This window comes from Orbicella faveolata, unplaced genomic scaffold, assembly GCF_042242905.1.
Source record: "Orbicella faveolata isolate gen_17 unplaced genomic scaffold, um_ofav_v1 contig_35, whole genome shotgun sequence".
NCBI lineage: Eukaryota > Metazoa > Cnidaria > Anthozoa > Scleractinia > Merulinidae > Orbicella > Orbicella faveolata.
The window spans coordinates 1572547-1595583 of NW_028301564.1; the positions used below are offsets into that span (position 1 = coordinate 1572547).

General features: G+C 40.0%; 3 protein-coding genes across 4 annotated transcripts; 1 reads left to right on the forward strand and 2 right to left on the reverse strand.

The window, feature by feature from the left end:
- Positions 1-1861: 1861 nt before the first annotated feature.
- On the reverse strand, positions 1862-12549 carry LOC110044138 (calpain-15-like). Its single transcript, XM_020749659.2, has 14 exons — positions 11687-12549; positions 10126-10382; positions 9550-9764; positions 8855-8924; positions 8232-8345; positions 7581-7725; positions 7083-7164; positions 6127-6252; positions 5298-5450; positions 4618-4779; positions 4074-4243; positions 3521-3741; positions 3172-3350; positions 1862-2804 (listed from the first exon to the last, which is right to left on the reverse strand). The coding sequence occupies exons 1-14, from the start codon at positions 12384-12386 to the stop codon at positions 2636-2638; spliced, it is 2763 nt and encodes a 920-aa protein (XP_020605318.1). The 5' UTR covers positions 12387-12549; the 3' UTR covers positions 1862-2635.
- On the forward strand, positions 12172-17148 carry LOC110044140 (sialidase-1-like). The gene is made up of 6 exons (XM_020749664.2): positions 12172-12300; positions 12778-12948; positions 13706-14106; positions 15101-15188; positions 15507-15577; positions 16041-17148. The coding sequence occupies exons 2-6, from the start codon at positions 12828-12830 to the stop codon at positions 16461-16463; spliced, it is 1104 nt and encodes a 367-aa protein (XP_020605323.1). The 5' UTR covers positions 12172-12300; positions 12778-12827; the 3' UTR covers positions 16464-17148.
- LOC110044141 (acyltransferase PGAP2-like) lies at positions 17057-22283 on the reverse strand. Of its 2 annotated transcripts, none has more exons than XM_020749666.2 (5): positions 22131-22283; positions 19514-19787; positions 19055-19161; positions 18623-18731; positions 17057-18026 (listed from the first exon to the last, which is right to left on the reverse strand). In XM_020749666.2, exons 1-5 carry the CDS (start codon positions 22281-22283, stop codon positions 17890-17892), a joined length of 780 nt encoding a protein of 259 aa, XP_020605325.1. In that variant the 3' UTR covers positions 17057-17889. The 2 variants fall into 2 exon arrangements, with proteins under 2 accessions (XP_020605325.1, XP_020605324.1); XM_020749665.2 differs by having other exon boundaries at positions 20758-22269.
- Positions 22284-23037: the final 754 nt, after the last annotated feature.

The window sequence follows — 23037 nt, forward strand, 5'->3', positions numbered from 1 at the left end:
GAGTTTGTATTTCGAAAATGGGAGCCTTGTTTTACGAAAATGAGAGTTCGTTTTTCGAAAATGGGAGTTTGGTTTACGAAAATGTGAGTTTGTTTTTTCGAAAATGGGAGTTTGTTTTACGAAAATGGGAGTGATGATAAAAATGATTGACAGGCCAAACACGACTCCTATTGGTCAAGATAGAGCTAGCTAATGGCGTAATGTACTTTTCGATCCTGATTTGTTTGCGCGTAAACAGCTACATTTGAATCTTGTGGTGCCAGAACGACCAAAGGAGGATTAGACGTATACATCGAGTTTGAGAAACATAAGGTCGATCAGATAGCTGCAAAAAACATTAAAATGTCTCAAGATAAACGTTTAGCTTTCTTGAAGTAAAGCTACGGCGTCTCCGAAGAAAAACGTACGAGGGCAAATATGATATCCGTGATAACAATCTCTACTGACCACTGTTCTTGCAAACAGTTTTAATCACAGCCGGGCCAGGCGTCACAATATAGAATGCAACTAAGCAACATGTTCACGGTAAATTTCGTATTTTGGTCCTTAAAAGCAAATACTTGGAGATTTAAAAACATAGCTTGCAATACAAATGAGCCAAAACAATGTATAAACACATGGCAAATTACAGAGGTGTCAAACTCGACGAAGTGACATGCAGATAACTGCGGAAATCATGCAGACCTATGACCTATAAAAATTTGCCATAGCACGATCTAACGACTCAACTCTACTTAAAATTCCTCCTTATAACACAACATGAAGTGTCCTTCATAAACACGAGGGAAGCGACCAAAACAAGGCCGGGTCGAGTGAACGAACAGAGAACGGCAAATGTACAAATATCACGAACCGTAGAAGTCGTGAAGGCTATTCAATCCTATCTTACACTGAAATGCCGTCAAAGACACACAAAATAACGAGGTCGACCTTCAAACAAATAAGGAGCGAAAACGTTACATTACGCCATTGGCTAGCTCTATCTTGACCAATAGGAGTCGTGTTTGGCCTGTCAATCATTTTCATCATCAAAAAAACCCTCCCATTTTCGAGAAAACAAACTCCCATTTTCGAAAAACAAACTCCCATTTTCGAAAAAAAACTCGTATTTTCGCAAAACAAACTCCCATTTTCGAAAAACAAACTCGTATTTTCGAAAAACAAACTCCCATTTTCGAAAGACAAACTCCCATTTTCGCAAAACAAACCCCCATTTTCGCAAAACAAACTCCCATTTTCGTAAAACAAACTCCCATTTTCGTAGAACAAACTCCCATTTTTAAAAAAAACTAACTCGCATTTTCGTAAAACAAACTCTCATTTCCGAAACACAAACTCCCATTTTTAAAAAAACAAACTCCCATTTTCGAGAAAACAAACTCCCATTTTCGAAAAACAAACTCCCATTTTCGAAAATACAAACTCCCATTTTCGTAAAACAAACTCGCATTTTCGTAAAACAAACTCCCATTTTCGAAAAACAAACTTCCATTTTCGAAAAAGCAAATTCTTAATCTCGAAAAACGAACTCCCATTTTTCATAAGTGGATGTCCCTTTAGGGCTTCCGTATTAAAAAGACTGAAGGCGACAACGACACTAAAACAAATGGTATCAGTTTTGACATACCACTGTATGTATAGGTCTGCTGTAAATATGTGACCCTCCATGTAATTTCTCTTTAGCATAGTACATAACCTAAAAATCCAGTGATCATTTTTCCTTCCTTTACGCAACAAAAAATAACACAATTTTCCATGCACAATAAAACTGGCATGCAGTCTAAAATTGTTATTGTGTACGCAACACACATACAGTCGTCCCTTCAGCACCATGGCTTCACGTACTAGTTTGAAAGGGTCGTACAATGAGTTAAATAAAATTTATTCAACTAAAATGTCATTTAATACAACTTGCGATTAACACTTGCAATAGTCAGTGGTTGAGACCTCTTCTTTTCATTCTTACTTCCTTGGCTTTGCATATCTCCCCCAACTAATTAATATTTAAAATATAAAACGTTTCCATGTTTCCATCTACGTTTTAGTAACGCGAGTGGAAGTTTGTGAGAACGAGAAACACTGTGAGGCCACCAGCCACAGGCAAGTGTTCCCACAACTATTTCTAGTTCTCCCAAACTTTCATGAGTGTCCCTATTTTAATTCATACATGTCATAGTCACAAAAAAATTGAATTGAGCCCTATTTCATATGGCTTCATGTAACTTAACATGGTTCACAACATGACTGTTACAATTTTTACATCTCTATTTCGTTTTTAGACGCTTCTGAAAAATAAAACAATAAATAAAACGGAAAGAAGGCCAGCTTCCTTAGACCAAATCCCGTTTACATTCCCCATCATAATGAATTGCGAATATCGAGGGAATTGTCACGATCTTCCAGTAAACCTATCGATTACATCGACAGAAAATTCACACAGTATTTCAAACATTTTGTCAGATATTCTGTCCACGGTTGTAGCAACAATTAGCTTTCACAGACAAGCTTTTGAACTAGAAAAGGACAGCTTTGTTATCTTCGGGATCAGTAACTTCGCCTGGTTAGAGAGTTTCCCCCTGACTTGGCACATTTTACATGCAGGTGTTTTGAGTCCATGACGTCATCAACCCCTTCGTCATAAAGGCCGTGCGCTGTGTAATCCAAACAGTTCTGGTGTCAGCTGTGGCGTGTGATGAGCTCCGTATGCTCCAAAACCATTATCGGGCAAGATCCGAAAGCTGAGTTTATGAGACACGGCGAAACCGTCTGTTCCTTCCAGCTGCGTCAAAAGAACAAGTATCTGCCTAGAATGGGAACAATATTCCAATAAGAGACTTATAAAACTGAACTCTAAAACCAAATATTGTGATTTGGGAAACCCCCTCCTTCTCCTCCCCCGAGGAAAGAATAATGCAAACTTAACTAAAGTACAGCGCTTTTAGCCGAAAGGTAATTTTAATCCTAGTTGCAGTTTCCACGAGACAAACGTGGGTCATATTTCTTGCTTTCCTTTTGAATTTGAGGGGAACTTCATGGCAATTTTGGTCATTAGGGACGGAAATAGAGTTTATACTTATGTTCAACAAGTCTGAAGTTAGGCCAGTTCCTAGCGCCAGGATTATTTCAGCAGAATACAACATATTCAACAACTTGCCATAATTTTTAACTTACGTATGGAGGGGTGGAACACAGTCAGTGGTCATGAGCACTCCTCTGGATGACACCACGTTAAAGCTCTCTGAACAGTCACAGTCCACGAGCAAGTGGTGTTCGGGTCGGCGGTTTTCCGCTACAACTATCAATCCCGCAATTCCTTGCGCCATGTAGTAACACGTGACTCCGGGAATACCCTACGAACATGTGAACAATGTCATTACACATTGATAGAGTTTTTAGACATTGTGGAGAAGGGAAGACGGGGTCTCATTGAAAACTACTAACAGGGAGCAATTTCTCTGTGGCTTGAAGTCAGTCGAATCCGTTTACTAAAAGTCCTCGTGACGTGAACCCAGCAAATTACCTCATGTCGTTTTCCTTTTGACGTGGCCAATAACAAAAGCGTATCAGCCAAACAGAAGTCTGCCATTGGTACTTGCTCCACCATGACCGCGCGAGAGCTGTGCACTGCCAGCACATAGTTTGGGAAAAGTTCTTCATCTACAAGTCCTTTGACGAATGAGGCTCCTGCTACTTCATTGCTTCTTGCTTCCAACGACTGCCAGTGATTGAACGCTGAGCAAACTAAAGGACAACATCAACAGCTTAAATAACCAGTAAACAATGCTAATAAATCATTTGTCATGTGGTACTGGCCCAGTAGCCTGTGCAGTGTTGTTGTTTATGCTTATAGGACCAAATCAAATAAAGAAAAAAAAAAAAACAATCAAAATATATCAAGTTTAGGTCGCACTGAAAGAAAATAAATTATCTGGAGATGTTTCTATCCAAAGATACCCGCCGCAGCATTTTACCTTCGGAATCAAACTTGTCCTAAAAATAGCACAATTCACCTTTATATGAAAGCTTTTAGCTTTGCCATGGCACAAGGGTACCTCTATGCACGAATTGCTTACCTATCATGTAAGTTCCTTCTTCCAGAATACCGTTACATGAAACATCAGACTTCACCTGTCTCCTGCTGTGACAGACGAGCGAGAGGGGTCTGGGACTCAGAGTCCCGGATGACGTGCGACACACAATGATTGACAGGTCAAGCAGAGATTTCACACCTTCCGCCTTTCCCCTGAAAAAAAAAATAAAAAAATAAATAAATAAATAAAGAGATGAATATAGGGAGGGTCTCAAAGTCATGCATTTCAGAGATCAGCTTGTTTTTTTATAATAGGAGATAATTCGTTAGGTCTTTGCAATAAGTTTAACGAAAGGGTCGATTTCAGTGGGTATATTCATTGGTTACAGTGCAGCTACAAATGCTGCAGCGCAAAATAGACTTCGTTTAACTGAAGATCTTGCAATGCTTGCAGAAATATTGCTGTAGCGAGGCAGATTCCTTGTACACCAAAAGACAAGGGGCGTGAGACTTTTAAAACTATAGTGTAAAACCAGGCCATCAGCCCACGCAAGCTACACGCCTTGCACGCGCATAGAAAAACCAACCTGACTCCTTCTTGGAACAGGCAAAAGTCAACATCAGTGGTAGAAAACACGTTCACCAAAGCAACCTTAGCTGGGGGACCTGCAAACGCCGGAAAACATCCATTGACACGGGCCTCGGCCCAGCCCTCCCTGAGCTTGCACACGTCCACACTGTCAAAGTACCTGTACATAAATGAAAAGAATTCCATTCTCTAGTAAGCGCTTTACAGCGTGCTTAGCAACTAAAATGAAGTGCGACAATACGCAAGGTTCTTCAGAGGCCGATCTATGTATCGATAAAATTACTTGAAGATTCATTTAATAGATTTCCCCGCTTTTCTAGGCAAACGAGCGTTGTGAAACTTTGTACAGTCCTTAGCCGTAATCTGCAAAAAGACAACGTGAAATAGCAAAGTTCTGTGTATTTTGAAGAAGCTGAAGGTGAAGTTCGAGGGCTAATTTTCCATTTATTTTGGAATTTCAACTCTGTCGTTACATGTTAGGTTTGCATGAACATCTTTTTAGACCGATAGACGACAAAAGTACTAAACAGGCCTACAAAATTGCGACATTCAAAGGCGAGATATAAATCCATATTTTTACAGGCCTTGTCCTCGACGTCGCAGTTGTCATTGCTTAAGCTCCATATTTTCGAACCTCATGGAAACATGATAAACATCTATGCGGAGAATGGCACTTACTTCATGAAGTCCTCAAGGGACATCCAGAAGACTCCTTCCTCAGACCCATGGGCCATGAGTTCATATCTCAACTCAGGGGTCCACAGAGGGGATGCATCAGACCAGTCACCAGTCCACGAGAAGCGACCCCAAGGGTTACGAAGGCGAACGAGTCTGTGGCATAATATATTACAGGTTCAGTAATCATGTCAAACCTTATTGAAGTTTTAGTCACGCTTTGTTTTCAACCTTGGACTACATATGGAATTTCCCTAATAGATCACGTTTGTGGAAATAAAAACTGGATAAGTTGAAATCAGAATTGGATTGCGCCTTAACGAAATAGAAAAGAAAGAAAAACTGAGCAAAAAAAAAAAAAAAAAGAAAAGAAAAAAAAAATATCCAGCCGCGTAGAAATTGGAGACAAGGCGCGCGTGGAAAAAGTAAGGACTCTGCACGTGACCTTTTTTACTGGGGCATCTTAGCTGTACGCATGAACTTAAAAAAAAAGACCTTACCTTGATTCTCTTCAGTCAGATATAAACTTAACACGTTACATTGCATTGCAACGCATTCTAATTTTGCGTGATTTTGATCATTTCGTTGAATCTTGATAAGTTTTAATAGTTTTTAAAACTTAAACCATTATTTTTTAATGCATGTCAAAGAAGCGACGCGACGCTAAAGCGCGACTCTTTTAAACTTGCAATACATCTCCATTTTAGCCAAATGTGCTTTTTTTAGATTTCATTTAGTCTCGTTCTTCGGCAGAAATCTTGCAAGTGCAAGAGACAAAGTGCTCTGTACAGCAAATGTACTACATGTAGACGATGGAACATGACTAGCTAACCTTATGCCATGAACATCCTTTACATCAAGCACGGAGTAAGCGTGATGCGTTTGCAGACCAACTGCTGCAAAAACGGGTTCTTCTTCCGGTTTTGTATCTCCACCACAGGATGCCCCCATAAGAAACCTACCACGTAAATTGCAATGATGAGGGTGCACTTCAAAGATGAAAATTGACATGAGAATATAAGCCCCGTCCAAACTACACCGAAGGAATTTGAAAACGGAGCTTTCACTCTTAAAACGCACCAAATATTTTCCGTCCACAACACGCCGGAGGAATTTAAAAACGTAACAATCACCAGTCATTTTGGGTTCGTGTTTGAGGAAATCACATGATTATCGGGACGCTATCGTTTTCGCCGGAAAAGCTCCGTTTTCAAAATGTTCTCCGTCCACACGAAAATGAAAAGCCGACGTTTTCAAATTCCTCCAGTTTCAAGAGCGTTTTCGAAAAGCTCCGTTTTCGTGACGGATTAGTGTGGACGGTAGGCCTAACCTTAGAAATAAGGCGGCGGTAGTGTGGACGCTGCTATAGTGTCCAACCCTTTGCTCTCCCCCAATCTCGTTCTGCAGACGCGCAACAACAACAACAACAACAGTTTATTTCTACTACTGTAAACAACTAAAAGAATTTACAAGATTTTAATTATAAATAAATAAATAAACAGTACAGTACATACAGTAGTGGGACACCCAAAACAACTAAAAAGCTGAACTAGTTGGGTGACCGTAATTATAATAATTAAAAATGTGAGAGTCAGGAAAGAGGCACAACAAATACATTGGTGCACATAAATATCATAAACTTGGTACAAGAGTAATACAAAACAAAACAAAATAAATAGATATAAACCATCAAAATATCAGAAAAGACTAATGAAAAAACTGGCACTGATGGGAAGTGGTCCAAATTCCTACATGCAATGATGAACCACGAATGGTTTTGCTACCTACCCAGCACTTCTACAGCTCAGAAGCTGTGCCCAGATCATGTCTTTATCTATAGGTTCTGTGTCGCTTGTGGGGTTTTGAGGCGCTGCATAAAAACAAAACAACCACATTAGGTCCACTGAACATGAACCAAAGATAACCTTGATATGTATATCGTACATTAAATGAAAAATATACTTCGATCTATCAATAGTTTTAATAACAATATAAAAAGCTGTTGAACAACTTTGCTCTGTCAGCGCCACAACCTTATAAGGCTTGTACCTCTTAAATTCTTATGAAGAACACCCTGACTTGCAAATCTGGGGCAGAAATTCTCTGATCAGTCCATTTTTCTACAAGGAGGCAACTTAACTTATTTATAGAAAACAACAACTTCTAAATTTTGTTGAGATTTTGTGCAAGCAAAACAAAGCAAGATATCACTAATTATGTATTTTTTTCCTTTTATGAAAATTTTCCCTTTTGAGGAAAACTAGTTAGAATCTGAAAGTCCCTTACCATGCAACATAAAACTCTGACATGGAGCTCCTGTCAAAGTAGCAAGGCCTTCTATGCAGCGACCAGCAGTAAGAGCCTGGTAACAACCATGAAGTTTGGCCATGGCCTTCTCAATTAATGGAACCCATAGCTGCCGACGACGAGCCTAAGGCAGAATAAGAAATTCAAGATATTTCTTTTCAAATATTACCTATTGTACGGCACTAATTCTGAAAGATTTGCCTGTGAACAGGAAATCAAGAGTTTCAATGGAGAGACCTAATAAGCAAGCGCAGCCTCGGAAAATAAAGCTTAAAATACTGGGATGCATGTACATTGAACTTAAATTAGAGATCAGAGGGAACAGCTGCATGCAAGCAACTAAGAGTATAAATTACTAATAAAATACTGGTCTATCGCAAGTCACCCACTATCCTGCCCTAACATCAGTTTTGACAGGTCACCGAAGCAAACTGCAACCGTACTCACCAAAATTGTGCCTGACCCTGATAAGCATTACTATTAATAGACATAATTTTATTAAGTAACAATGACTCAAAAATATTTACTACTAATCATGGAGTACTGTAATTTTCCACTTGGAGGGATGGTTCCTCATCCTCAAGTCATGTTCTAAAGACTTATCGAGTTAACACATAGTTTATTATCTACCTGTGAATAAACAGGTTGTCCATGGCAATCACAAGGTAAGAGGTCATCAACCAAAATTACTGTCCATTTTCCATCTTTACAAAGTCGAACTTGGTATGCTCCCTCTGGATTGATCTACAGCAGTGAAACAGAGTACACTTACAAATTTAAAAGGCCATAAAAGATAAACAAATCTTGGGGTTGATGCAAGATCTTTGAGAAGGGGGTTCGAGATACAGACTGGCCAAGGCAAACCCCTGTGATCTGTAAACTGTTTAAAATTGAGGTCCTTGGAAATGGAATTTCTGCCATTCTGAGGCCTGTTGTTAATAATGTCTCATTTTCTTAATTTAGGGGCTTCAGCCGAACTCCCCAACCCCCTCCTAGATTTGCCCCTGAAGATCTGTCCCTTCCAGACTACCCCAAATTTCTTTAAATTTGCCATTAATTCTCAGAGTTTCACATCATTGTCATTACTTGTCACCCTTAAAAATTAGAGACAGTGAAGAGAAATTGAAAGCCGAACATCTATGGAAGTCCTAAGGTTGTATAACCCAGTGTTTGCACACTTTCCGTTTGTTAAATTTAGCTAAATATTCAAAGGAGAGAACAAAAACTGAAGTTTATAAATCTAGAACAGTTACCTCTCTTGTTATCACAATTTTTTCCAGGAGCTCAGGTCTTTCGCCCAAGACAGCCATAGCACTCAGAAACCTGAAACAATTATTAAAGAATGTTGAGTGGTAAATTTAGCAAAGACTTAAATTTAGGATGAGACCTGATTTTAAAATTACTGAAAAGAGTCAATTAACTTATCAATTAAAATTATTACTTAATTTGACTCCTTTATTTATTAGTTTCTGTTGTCATTACTGCTTACTCACCCAAGCAATAAAATAAATAAGTAAAATAAAACTAAATGTTTTAATTGACCACTCCCCCAATGAGGTTTTTTCAGGGCCAATTCAAGGCCATATTTGTATGAATTCTTGGAATAAGACTGGAACGAGCTTGCAACAGAGGCTCATGCGGGGGAATATCACTTAAAAGAGATTAATTCCATTTACATTTGAAAAGACTTCCTGCCTTAGCAGACAGTTGCAAGCTAGTTGCAGTCCAATACTGAGAAAATGAATATGGTCTATTATAAACAATTCTGTCTGCAAGGAGAAAGAAAGTTTAAACTTACAGCCAAGTGCCAATGGACTGTACTTTGAGCTGGTGTTTGTCAGGAAAACCACAGGGAGCAATGAAAAATTTGTCAGTCTACAAATTTTACCATGTGACAGAAGTAGACAGACAGTGCATTTCAACTGGTTTGTTTTTCTCAGTAACTTACCAGCAGTCACCCAGAACCCCTTGCATAATGTCATCGGGCCTTGGACTGCGGAAAACTGCCAGTGCAATTGAAGCTGTGCCACGCCCACCTCCAAATGAGGTGATGTGCTGAGGACGCCTCCATTCTGCTACGCGAGGGTGTTCAGAGAACCGTGGCTCCAGATAGAGAGACTTTTCAGCAGGTGGGAAGGAGTCATCTATAAACTGGATACTTTGCTGAATGTAAAAACAAATAGAACAGCATCACTTTAAATTGTTAAATAGACATTAGAGCAGTGTTCCTAAATATATATTATTTAATTCTCTGGCTAAAGTTGACAATAAATCAATTTAAAAGCTAATTAAAATTATTATAGCCAGTCACAAAATAGCATTATTTTTCCATGCTGCACTGGGTACATGTAGCTGATTTAATTCTGTTTGCGATCAAAATGTGTCACTTAATTTCCTGTTATGTTATGTTGGTTCTTAATTATTTGTAAATATCCCTTCATGAAAGTTGGTAAATTTTCACACAGCTGAGTTTCAAACATGAAAAGCTGTGCTATGATACCAATGAACCAGTATTTGTACGTACACTGTTACAGTATTGCACAATGTTGATCCACTGTTCTTTAGCCTGCTTCTCGTCACGCATTCTCCTGGACTCCACAGGTATACTTTTCTGGCGCTTCATTGTTTTACTGGGGCTGGTTGAGGGTGACGGTTGAGAGGCTTCTCCATGACTTGCACCGCTGTCTCTTTTTGAACCACATGCACTACACATAGCAACATTTGATGAATTGAAGAGAGTACAAGTTGGACAAGACCAGCCAGGATCCACAACACCAGAACCTTAGAAGTTGGTTATTGAACTTATTACAATAATATTAAAACAAATATAAAACTAATATTCCTTTCACTGAATTCTTCACGTAATAAGTTGTTGGTGTCCGTCTGTCTCAGGAGACAAGGAAGTAGAGAATTAGTAATTCTCTGGTCATAAGATCGTCAGTTTGTACTCAATTAAATTTTATCTTTTAAGTTGTCAAAATAGCAGTACAGTTAATAATAAATTTTATTATAAAGAGAGGAGTGTTTTACTGGAAAATACACCAGTTGAAAAATTCATATGAAACTACAGCCAGGACAAAAGTGGCATATTTTCCATATCCTCACCAGTGGGGATGTTGATGATGTCATTTCCTGCTTTTTCAGGTTGTTTGTGCAAACTTTCAGTTTTTCTATTTAATAAATATAAAATTACACGGCGGCTTGAAAATAAGAATTTTATTTTCACATGTTGAGAATAATATTCTACGACCTGGACATAAAATTGGTATCTCCATAGCACCGTGTAATATCCTCTAGTATGTTTACCATCAAGAAAAGTAAAATAACTGGAAAAACATATATTCCCTTAATTTTAAACTGATCACTGGAGCTAGCACTCAGCAACACCACAGATGTAACATATTCAACCCAACATAACATGGCTGCACACAGCTGTCAAACCACACTAATTCAAAAGCTGCTCCTCTGTTATACCTAACTTGTCAGTCAGGTTTGGAACATGAGTAGCTCAGCTCCATTTCGACCAGACCATTGGCCATTCCATTTATTATCTCTCATATTAAGGAGCTTTCAATTTTAACCCCTCAGAAAAGTAAACTTTTTACCACTCAATTGCAAGAGAGGAAGTTCAAAGTGCGGACACACTTCTGCCTTCAGAATTTATTTTAAGATCAGAGGTGCCAACACAGTTACCCACTCAGAGACAACCTTTAAAGACTCCCCCCTCCCTTTCAGATTTCCTAGGTCCTCAATGGAGGGGGGAGGGGTGTGCAGATAAAAGATGGAATGGCCCCATATTGGCAAGCTTCGGAATTTATTAAAAGATCAGAGGTGCCAACACAGTTGCCCCCTCAGAGACGACCTTTTAAGACTCCCCCCTCCCTTTCAGATTCCCTAGGTCCTCAATGGAGGAGGGGAGGGGAGGGGAGTGTGGATAAAAGATGGAATGGCCCCATATTTGCAGGCTGCATTAAGACAACTGCTACACCAAGTTCAGCCAGCTGGGTTATGATCATAATTGACTAACAAAATATTGAAAAGCGATATTACATAACTTCTTATCTACAAAGGAGTAAGCGAAATACCTGTTGAATCAGAAGTTTCTCCTGAATTGCTGCGGTTAGGTCCAACATCACGAGCCCTTCCGCAAACCTCGCAGACTGAATTAGAAGCTTTGTTATCTAAAGTACAGCCAGAGCAACTCCAGTGGCTGTCATCAATATCTTTAGACACATGAGGTACAGAGGATTTGGGAAATGGTCTCGGTTTAAAACCTTCTTCAGGACACGGAGAATGACAAACTGTGCAATACACTCCGACATTGTCGTATAATAAACTTTGGCATTTGGGACATTTGAGAACCTCCGGGCTTTGTTGAGCAATAACTGGATGTAATTGAAGTGACAAATCAGGGTAGAGCCTTTCCTTGGCAGAAGATCCGCGACTTGCTGAAGAATCTGCCATAACTAGCGAGGGATCGAGCTGACAAGCAGAGCAGATGCTAGCTGTCCATGGATTTGTCAACGTGCACCGAGGACATGTCCATTGTTTTCCATTGTGATCACAGTTACGAGGAGATTTTATCCTGTCCGATCCACAATGATTGCAAAGAACTACCGTCTGTGGATTGCGAGAACCACAAACTTTACACGTCCATGCACTAACAGTTGGCTGTTTACGATAACCACAAGCAGAACAGGTGGGATTTCGTCCCGTGTTTATCAATGTACATTGCTTGCAGGTCCAACTTTGTTCCGTGGAAAAATTCACTCCCATTGCTTCCATCTGTGAGTTAAACGTCTACTATAGTACATGACTATCGACTGATATCGACAATATAATAGCACCAAAGCTTGCAATTAACACTACAAATTACAAGGTAGATTTCCCTTCGATTACTACCGGCTGTATGCAGTAAGTCCCATAAATAGTTCGCGGTCAGCAGTGATTTTCAGCCAGTCTGAGAACTGAAAATTACTTGACCAAGTGGGGTAGTGACACGCGATTACACTAAGCGACTATAAACAACAATAGGGATAAGAAATCATAGAAACGAAATTAAAAGCTCTTTCCATTTCCTATCTTTATTACGTTGTCTCATTAACTTTGATTTTTGACTCATTTTTTGCAAAAATTTGGGTCGACGACATATCTCATTTTCTCTTCCACCCGGAAGGACACTATCCGACTTACTGAAAACGAGGCTACAAGGACACCGGAAGTAAGATGATGGCCGCTAACACTTCCGTACCGGTCTTGTTTGCCTTTCTAATCTTTCCTTCCGCGGGGATTTTGCAATGCATTTGTGAACCAATTATTGATCACGAGGTGACCTTATGGAAGCAAGGTAAATATGACTCAACATAATTTTTAGCTTTCATGGCTGACTGGAACGATAATTCTGAAATTTGTTTGCGGGTCGCGTGATCGGGGCGAGCCAACTGGCCGTTCAATTTTGGTTCATGTTGTAAGCAACTTTGTTAAGTAATTTTTGGCCAGTCATGGGATATTTTCAACAGATCAAGTATAATTCGTACGTAATTTTCTTTTTTCCCTGACTTGCATGTAGCTATTTATATAGTGTCATGTTTAACACGGCCCAAAAATTGCGTGACATGATCGAGATCAGTGTCGACATACGGCTTCATGCGGGGATTCAGAAAAAAGTGGCAAAAGCTGCCAATTTTCACTATAAATTGAGTGAAAATTTGCTAAAACGTTGCCTCGCCGCGCACTTGCTTCTCTGTACATAAACTGTTTCAGTTTCGAACATTTGCAAGCATGATTTTTAGCTCGTGACAATTAGCTGGTTTGCACGAGAACAGATTGGGGCGAGAGGCTGAGATGTCCCGCGTCCCGCAAGTTCTTCTCGCCCCAAGCCTTTGCCTTCTGAATGGACACTGAAAACAAGTTTCTTGCCAGTGAGGGGTGGGTCACCAAGTTAAGCAGATGAGATGTTAAAGAATAATCAAGGGAAACAAGAGATTATTATCTCTTGGGTTTCGCAAGGGGTTTCATTACTTTCAAGCGTATAAAGATTTATCATGATTTAAATCTCATCACAGCTAACTATGCAGTTAATGCTTTTTCAATCATTTTTCTAGGTGACATTGGCGTCAACACCTATCGTATCCCCATCATAACGTCCCTTCCCGATGGATCTCTCATTGCAATGTCAGAAGGAAGGAAGCACAGTTCTGCCGACTCAGGACCAAAATTTCTTGCAATGCGCCGTTCTAAAGATCAAGGGATAACATGGAGCAATACAACCTTCATTGAAGACGACGGCGAGGACCCTGATGGCCTTAATCTGGGCACAGTGTTTGTGGATGAAGACGCAAATCGCGTTTTCGTGGTGTATTCGTATTGTGCCCACAAATGTGTGTATCACACTACATATCTGATTAGTAGCGATGACTTTGGAGACACCTGGAGCAAGCCGTCAAACCTCTCAGACCAGATTGGCACGTCCCTGTTCGCCCCTGGACCGGGCTTTGGTATACAGGTTATGGGATTATCAGCTACAGCTTTCTATTGTATCATAGTTGACGAGGTCGCAGCGTGGGTCGATTATCACACAGAAATCATGTCGAGAGCGAATAATTTTATTGTTCTACTAGTCGTTCTAAACTTTTTATCTAACTTTCACAGACATTTCGAAAAAGCAAAGAACTTAACCACCGCACACTACTGGGCTAGTCACCGACTACAACGGAATAGATAGTGAGTAGCGTAGCCGATCAGAGAACGGCATTCGTGATGAAACGTTGGTAGGTTTATACTAATTACTCTTAGTATAAATCCGACTAGCGTTCTATCACGAATGACGTTCTCTGATTGGCTACGCTACTTACTATCCATTCTATTCTGTGGTAGATAATGAGTAGCGTAGCTGTGTGCGCTTGTTAACAAAATGACGGCCGCTTCTTTGCGTTTTGGAGATGTTTGTGAAGAGAATTTAACTAAAGTTTTGAACGACTAGCAGATTTATACTAAGTGACAATTAGATTATTCGCCCTCGATTTCTATTCGTGATAGTTGACGAGGGCGCAGCAAAAATCTCGAGCTCATAATCTAATCAATATTGTTTACTAGAAGTCTTCTGGGGAGCTGCGCACAGAGCTTGGTGGGGAGGAAATTCGAAGGTGGCGAGCGAAGTTTTTGCTTGCACACTGACCGTTCCAAAGTGATAACAGAAGGCAGCCAAAACAAACCTAAATGACACAACAGACCAGTGAGAGCTCGAACAAAATACACGTAGCCCACAGGGTGAGATCGAGAACGCGCGCGAACGACGAAGTCGCGACCGGTCTTAACTTCGAATCTGAAACGTGGAGTGCATGGCGCGAGTTTTTGACCAAACAGAGTCCCCCAAACAACCGGCTGTTTTTCGTTAGAACCAGTTTAGTTATTACAAACAAAAAAAAAAAAATAAGAAAACATACACAAATTATTAATAGTCCATGTAACTGCATAATTTAATTTCTTCACTTGCCTAGAAAAAACAAGATCCCCACAGGGGACGGCTTATTACATGTGGTCATGCCTCCCCCGGACACGATGGTGTTTTCTGCATCGTCAGCGACGGTGAGTTTCAAGTCGATACCAACATTGTCAATATATCACAATTTCTTCTCCCTCTCCTTTCCGTTCTTCCAGCCTTACACCCTGCTTCATGCCTGGCAACAGTGTCCATGTGTCCTCAAAAATTGCACTATATATTTGTCTCAGGATATTTTTTCGCGCGAAATAGAGGTAGCGGCTTATACAAACTCAATTATAGATATATAGTTCATGTGGCGCGTTCAGATCATGGATCGGGCCCAAAAGTATAATTTACATGCCTAATTACTGAAATCTGCGGTCGCTAAAATTAATCTGCCGACATATACATTCCCACTGCAGATCATGGAGTCAACTGGAGGGTTGCAGGTTCCATTCTCCAGAATGGTGAATTTGAACCGGACGAATCTCAGGTACGCCCTTTTTTTGCTTTTATATGTAAATAATTCGTTCCTGCGGAGGAAAGGAATATGTAAAGCGGTCCAAAGAACTCCATCGGAAAATGGACATGTCCTAACCTCATACTGGCATCCTGACAATACACCATTTTGCTAACGCTAGCTCCAGTCCCTTGTGGGGGCAAAATTTGATCTATTTAATGAATTAATGAGGCCTTTTTGGCCAAGTGATCACTTCCTGTTCCCACAAGGGAATGGAACTAGGAAATATTTACAGTAGCAAAATGGCCTACTTCTTTGCCTTGTTCCTGCACGGCTTTCTCTCAGGCCTTCACGGTCAATTGACTTCACGTCACGTAAACGAGACGGACGGCCTAGGAACTAGACTAAAAATTTCCTCAAGTTATTGTCTGTTCAACATGTCAGCCTAGGCGCAATATCTCTGATATCTAAGCGAGACTTGTTTTCTCCTTAACAGCTTATCGAGTTGTATGACGGTACTTTGTTAATGACCTCCCGAAACCAGCAGAGTTTTCACTGCCATTGTCGCATCATGTCCAAGAGTTATGACGGAGCAGAATCATTTGCTCATTCCGATATCTACTTCGACGAAACTCTGATAGACCCAGTGGTGGCCGCCAGCTTGCTGCAATACAGAAACACGGTATACTTCTCCAACCCAGCCAGTAAACTACTCCGTATAAACATGACTGTCCGCTGGAGTGGTGACAAAGGCACATCATGGGTGGGATCTCTAGGAGTGTGGAAAGGCCCTAGTGGATATTCTTGTCTCACCAACGTTCCTGGCAAGCTGGCAAACGACACTTTCATTGGCTTGGTGTTTGAGAAAGGAAACATTCGCTACTACGAGAGTATTGTATTCGTTAGGCTGCGAGTGTAAGCATTTTTTCACAGATCACGTCTGAGTTGGGGATTTTGGTCTCACTTAGGCAGCTCAATTGGCCATTTCCGTGTTACCTGGTGCCTCGTTTCAAATCGAGTCCTTGTACAGAACCTTTCATATGAAAATGAATTTGGTTTGCATGAAAATGAAACAGTAGGCGGGACACATTTTCATATGAATGGTTTTGCTCGGGGACTCGGTTTTACACAGAGGCAAAAGACAACTCGGAAATGGCCTACAGAATTTTACTGTTTTCATCCATCAGGGGATATTTTAGGGTTGCATGCCGCTATGTTGTGCTGATCGTTTAGATTTATCTGGCTTAAAATCTTTCAACTTTTATCACATTCAATGACAATATCGTTATCATCAAATCTCTAGCCATCATACCTGAGTTTTGTGTCTGTTTTAGAAGTATCTGAATATCTGAATATATTAGGTTAGTTAAATTTTATGGCAGGTCCACACCAGCCCTAAGGTTGCCATATTCAGACCCGCTTTATTAAAAAGTATATGTAATGTACGCGTGTATCTCAGTTTTAGGGGCTTTTTTTCATATTGGTAGAGTCTTAGTTAATCACTCGGATATCTTTTTTCAATATCGGTATTTTAATGTATAACAAGTATGCAGATAATATAAATATTACATCACTAGAAATTATAAATAAATTCTAAAATGGTATTGTTTTGAATGGAATTGAGTATTATTGCGCAAACTTTCTATATTCTGGTAACATAAGTAACCTCACACTTTGGCATCCGGTAATCGAAGCTAACTCTGACATTACAAGACAATCCTTGCCTAAGAAAGATGACATCGAAGAAAAAAATGGCATTAGTTACTGTTATGTTGATTGTTATGCATGACAAAGATGCTAGAAAACCCGGCCGTGCGTTACAAGCTAGCAAACCCGAGCGTTACAAGCCTTATGTTTCACAATTCACATCAGTGACGTCAGGGCAGCCATATTGGTGTCCCAAAACAAAACAGCGGCCATGTTGATCTCCCAAACAAATCTTGTGGGAGTTGAAACCTTTTCTTGTGTAAAGACTTTCTTTTGCTCCAATGAAATTGCATAGCTTCTGGCAATATGAGTGGAATTGAAACGGTCTATATGCCACGCGATTGGCATAAAGAGGGCTTCGCGAGCCCTTCCTTTAAGCGTCGAAGCCATGGAGTTCCACTCGCCGCTTTAACAGCAAATTGCGCGTGCTGTGCAACAGCGTCATACCCAGAGACCGCTAGTCAAGAGAGACATGGGTTGGTCGTGCATTATATTACGTACTTGTGCGCATGTGTCGTGGTCTGAACTAATCCATATGTTGTGAATCTGCTCATAACGAAATTAATGAATTCATAAACGTTTCACAGGACAACCAAAGTGCTGACTGACAAGAACATACATCACAGACAAGATTACTCTCAGCTCATCTTTGGCTCGTAGTCATCAGGGTATAAGATCGCCATTGTAGCTCCTTTGTAAATACGCGTACAAAGCCAGTGAAAAACTACGTTCGATACAATGGTGCAGTACTCGGCCAGAGCGAACAGAGTGTACACTGCGGTGATAAAACAAATGTTAAGAAAAAAGTAATGAAATATGATTGCATTCTCAGTAGTTTCACTTATTATAATTGCGGTTATCAACTTCATGCCTAGTTGTATAAGCCTTACGCCGTGAAACACTCGACTCTCAAGTAAGCGGTGATCCTTTGCTATGTCGCTCCTGTTTTTTTTCTCCAGCGTTACGCTTGCATTTTACACTTGGTTTTGGTTTTAGCAGTGGATTTCTCAACGCTCTAAAACAAGTAACACGAGGCAGCTAAAAGGGCCTTTTGATTTTCAATGGATTGGAAAAAATGTGCCGCGCGTTTCTTGTCTGTTTTGCAATGTGTTCTTGAACTATTCACTAATATGGGGGCTCGTAAGGCGAGTTTGGATTACCTGTGGGGTTCGGCTCAAAGACGATCATGCATATAACTGGAGTGAATCAAATATGAACTACGGATAAAATGTAAAGCGAAGAAATAAACCTTGCACTTGTTATAGACTTCTACTTGTTATAGACTTCTAGACTTCTAAGCAGGAAATGTTATCGAAATCATTCGAACGTTGCCTTTTTTTCTAGCTGCATGCTTTGTTTTAAAAAGGATACTTCCTGCTTCACAGTACCAGTTGTGTCTAAAGAAAAAATACACTGCTAGACCAAAAGAACAACAGTTGAAGGACATGACGCTGACTTTTCTTGTGAATAGTTTGTATTCCTGTAAATAGAAATGAAATGTCCATTTTATAACCATGTAAACATGAATGCCAAAAAAGAAAAATAATAATAATAAATACAGTGTTTAAGCAAATTATGTGGCAAAATTCGTCTTCGGCTGATTCGTCTATCAGCACATCTCGAAGACATGCTGTTAGACGAATCAGTTGAAGACGAATTTGCCATGAAATTAGTCTAAACAATGGATTTGAACCTAGATTATTTATAAATTGTCTCAGATGGATAAATCGTCTCCGGCCTCGCATAACTGAATTCGGCGTCAGATAATTCGCCTCTGGCATAACTTGGACTAATCACATTTACCTCATCAGCCATTGGCTGAGTCGCAGTCAATCGGTATAAGATGCAATGCAGGAGCATAAACGATATGGCACAAGCCATGAACACAATAAACGACCCTTCATGGATATCTGTGACGAAAAAGCAAAATAGGTATATTTTTGCATTAAATTCGAGTGCGGATACAAAACTGTGTCCACAAGAAATTTAAGTTTTCTGTAGCTTGCGTTGCTGGCGAAAAATAAGGAGCAGGGAGACGGGGTGGAGCAAATTTCCTCCCCACACCCTCCCCTTTCTCCTCCTCTTTTGCTCACCCCCTCCGCACTTCTCTCCATTTTTTCGCTCACCCGAGGCGCGCTCGTTTGCTCGATTTCACCGCCTGGTAAATGGAAAGGAAACGCCTGTTACGCAGCTTAAGTTCTCTGTCAATACAAAATTATAAACTAGTCTACTTTGACTAAATAGTTTGTATAACAACCTTACCTAAGTTCTCCTTTGAAGAAATGTAGGTTAAAGTTAAGAGAGCGCCATTTTCAACTAAATGCAACAGACTGTTCAGAAGATTGAGCGGCGCAAACCACCAAGTAGTTAAGTTGTATCTCCTGCCTGCCTGGGTATTCTTGAAATGTTTGTGAAGTGCGTAAGGCATTACCAGGATCCGTGGAAGACAGTGTAAGGCTATTCCAACTCTCCAGATAAACCTCTCAGGCATGCGACCCCCTATTGCTGCACTTATCGATGGAAGGTAATTTGGAACCTATAACAGAGATTTTAAAGTCCTTGCAATTAGCCGCGTATTTTACGCTGAAAGGCAGATGCTCTTGGGGTGAATACAAAACACACCCTCTGATGGATCTCACCGTTAATCTGGATTTTGCCATGACGTTAGGAGAGATAATTACGAGAACGAATTTTTCCCTCGCTCGCTTTCTTTTTCTTCTGTGCCACCGAAGGAACAGGATAAAAATAAACAAAGTATTGGACCAGCTCGCGCCTAGAAAAAGAAAGCCTATAGGCCATTTCCAAGTTGCCTTGTGCCTCTGTTTCAAAACGAGTCCGCGTAAAAAATTTTTCATATGAAAATGAGTTTGATTTTCATGAAAATGAACTTGTAGAGCGAGTACATTTCCACATGAATGGTTTCGCACGACTCGTTTTGACACAGACGCAAAACGCAACTCGGAAATGGCCTATTGTGGCAATTAGTTGAGACACTCTTTTTTGCTCGCTAAGCTCAACTGTTCATATCATGTTTAGACACATTTTGACGTTGCCCTGATTTGAACAGTATTTCTTTCAATTTCAATCATGTCCGTGTGAAAATGAATGAATAATTTTAGAACAAATATTATAAAAGAAAAATTCCCTAGAGAGCACAGCACGGTCTCAATTGGTAATTGACATGTCTTAACATACAAAGCTCCTGACTTCAAGCAAATATTTCTAAAATGGAACACGTTAGCCAATATCAAACCATTTGACCTCACGCTTAGTTAAGACCCTGTCGTGATTAAATTAAGGTCATCATCGTTGTCGTCGTCGTTACCAAAGAACGAAGTATGATCAGGTGTCTGTAGTTTAGCCTACAGGGAGCATATAGTATCATTTTTGTTCATCAGTTGACTATGGCGGTGTAACTCATTTCTGTGTACCGCACACCCTCTATGGAACGTGCACGGTACATCTGTTTATAATATTTTCTTTGTATTATTTCGAAACTCGCTCACCTCACATTGAGTGCTGTTAGCTCTACGAAAATGCCAGACAAGAGAGATTGACACACAAGACGAGAACGAAAGCAGCGGTAAAGAGCAAAGAAACAAACAAAACCGTTCAGAAAGTATGGAGATGTAAATTGCTCGGCCGAGGTCAGCAGAAACCATTTTGCCCTCTCGAATAACGTCAACAAAGCAACACAATACGAGAAGTGAAGGCCTGCTACTGGAAGTAGTTCATTGTCCAAATCAGATTGTCTGTTCCCTCTCTCCCCCACAGAGGTAGGAAGATTCGTTATAGAAACTCGCTGTGCAAAAAGAGTGCGGGCGCAAAGTTCTCACCCTTCACGTAGCTCCACGCCTTCACTCACATCGCTCAGCGGATTTTCCCCACACGGAAAAAAGTACCATGCACCCGTGGTTTCCGTGATTTTTCCTCTTTATTTGTTATTTAAGTTTAATTTATTTTGTTCAATTAGAGTCAATAGACTCAGCCCGAACTGTCCACGTTATCTTTCAGTAATGTACCGAAAACCAATTAAATCATCAGTAAACATTCGGAACTACTTTCACTCATGCGTGGTTCGGTGGATTGTCACGCTTTGGAGTTGTCACGCTTTTACGGATATTGGTAAAAGTTTTCACTTTTATAACGTTTCTGGGTGGGTTTAGACTAGTGGTCGTTATCTGATTCTAAATATATTAAAACAATAGCTCTGCTCAGTTTCGGTGCATAGCTGATGTTAAAATATCTTCTTCTTCTAATGTTAAAATATTTTCTATCTTCCCAATTTACACCACAGTAAAACCTGGTTCACACTCACGACATTACCACATGATACTTAAGTACAACATAGAGAATTTTCTTTCGTTATGGCATTATGCTTATGCCTATTCTGTTCCTTTCTGTCGTTACGTTGTGTTGGTCACATTGGTGTCAAAGGGTGCCTTACGTGATTTCGTGACATTACCGTTATGTGGTTTATACATCACAAGAAGTGTGAACGAGGCCTTTCCATACCAACTTTGCTTTAAATATATTACATCACGCCAAAAATAACAAAGTTCGAGATCATTCTATCATTAGTGTCAAGTTAAAATAACGGTTAAACATACTTAGTTCGAACTAACATAATTCAAAATGTTGCGTGTAATCTCGCTTAATTTATTCCATTCGATATGTTTGAGTAAGAAGTCAATTCTATTTTATGTATTCATGCGTGTTCATATATCAAGGAAATAATTTCGCTGGGCTGGCACGTAAATGAACTGCATTCGAGATTTAACCGAAAAACGAGTGCAGAAATTCTCAAAATATATCGAGGGAAAACGGAACAAAGAAACGTGATGATTTCTCTTAGTAAATTATTTAAAAACACGCTCACCTTGCAATGAGACCATGTAGTTTCTTCGAAGTGCAAAGCAATCGCGATTGCCACACAAGAGGCGAAAGAAAGAAGCGGTAACGAACAAATAAACACCGCAAAACGATCTAAAGATAAGGACATGACAGGTGCTTGGAGGCTTGAGGAAACCATCTTGCCCTGCTTTGACTCAGCAATACCACAAGGAGCACCGCAACATCACGAGTGAAAAGTCATGTTTGCTAATGAGATCACGTGTTCTTGATATCTTTTACCGAGTACGTTTAAAGTCAATCGATGACCTCAAAAAGTCATAATAAAAACCGATATCGATTGATATTATTAACATGAATAATAATAATAATAACAACGGTGAAATAATCAATTTTGAAATCGGAGAAACGTAAGTTTTCATTTCCATCAATTTTCCTTATGTCTTTATGTCGGCGTTAGCATTACCAACAAAGTACGGTCGTTTCGATACCAAGTCGTTTCGATACAAACGGAAGTCGATTCGATACACTTCTAAAGTTGATTCGATACAAAATAAAGTCAATTCGATACCGGCAAACTGAAGTCGTTTCGTAGCAAAAGGAGAAAAATCAAAAGGAGAAAAATCATGTTTGTCTGCATGGAGGTCTCGGAACTTTTTCCGCCAGCTGAATACGCTGAACTTCTTCCCTGACACGAGCCCGATTCGAAGGGAAGTCAAACCAGCCTCACGTTGGAGCAAATCGTATGGCTTGGCAATTCTAAACGTGGAAATTCTATAATAATTTCATACTGCCGGGTATCCTAAAGTTTTGGAATTGACCTCAGTTTGTATCGAATCGACTTAAGATGAGTATCGGATCGACTTCGACTTGTACCGAAACGACTACGCGATCATAGTAAATAGTATTAAAATGGTTTGAACCCAGTGATTATG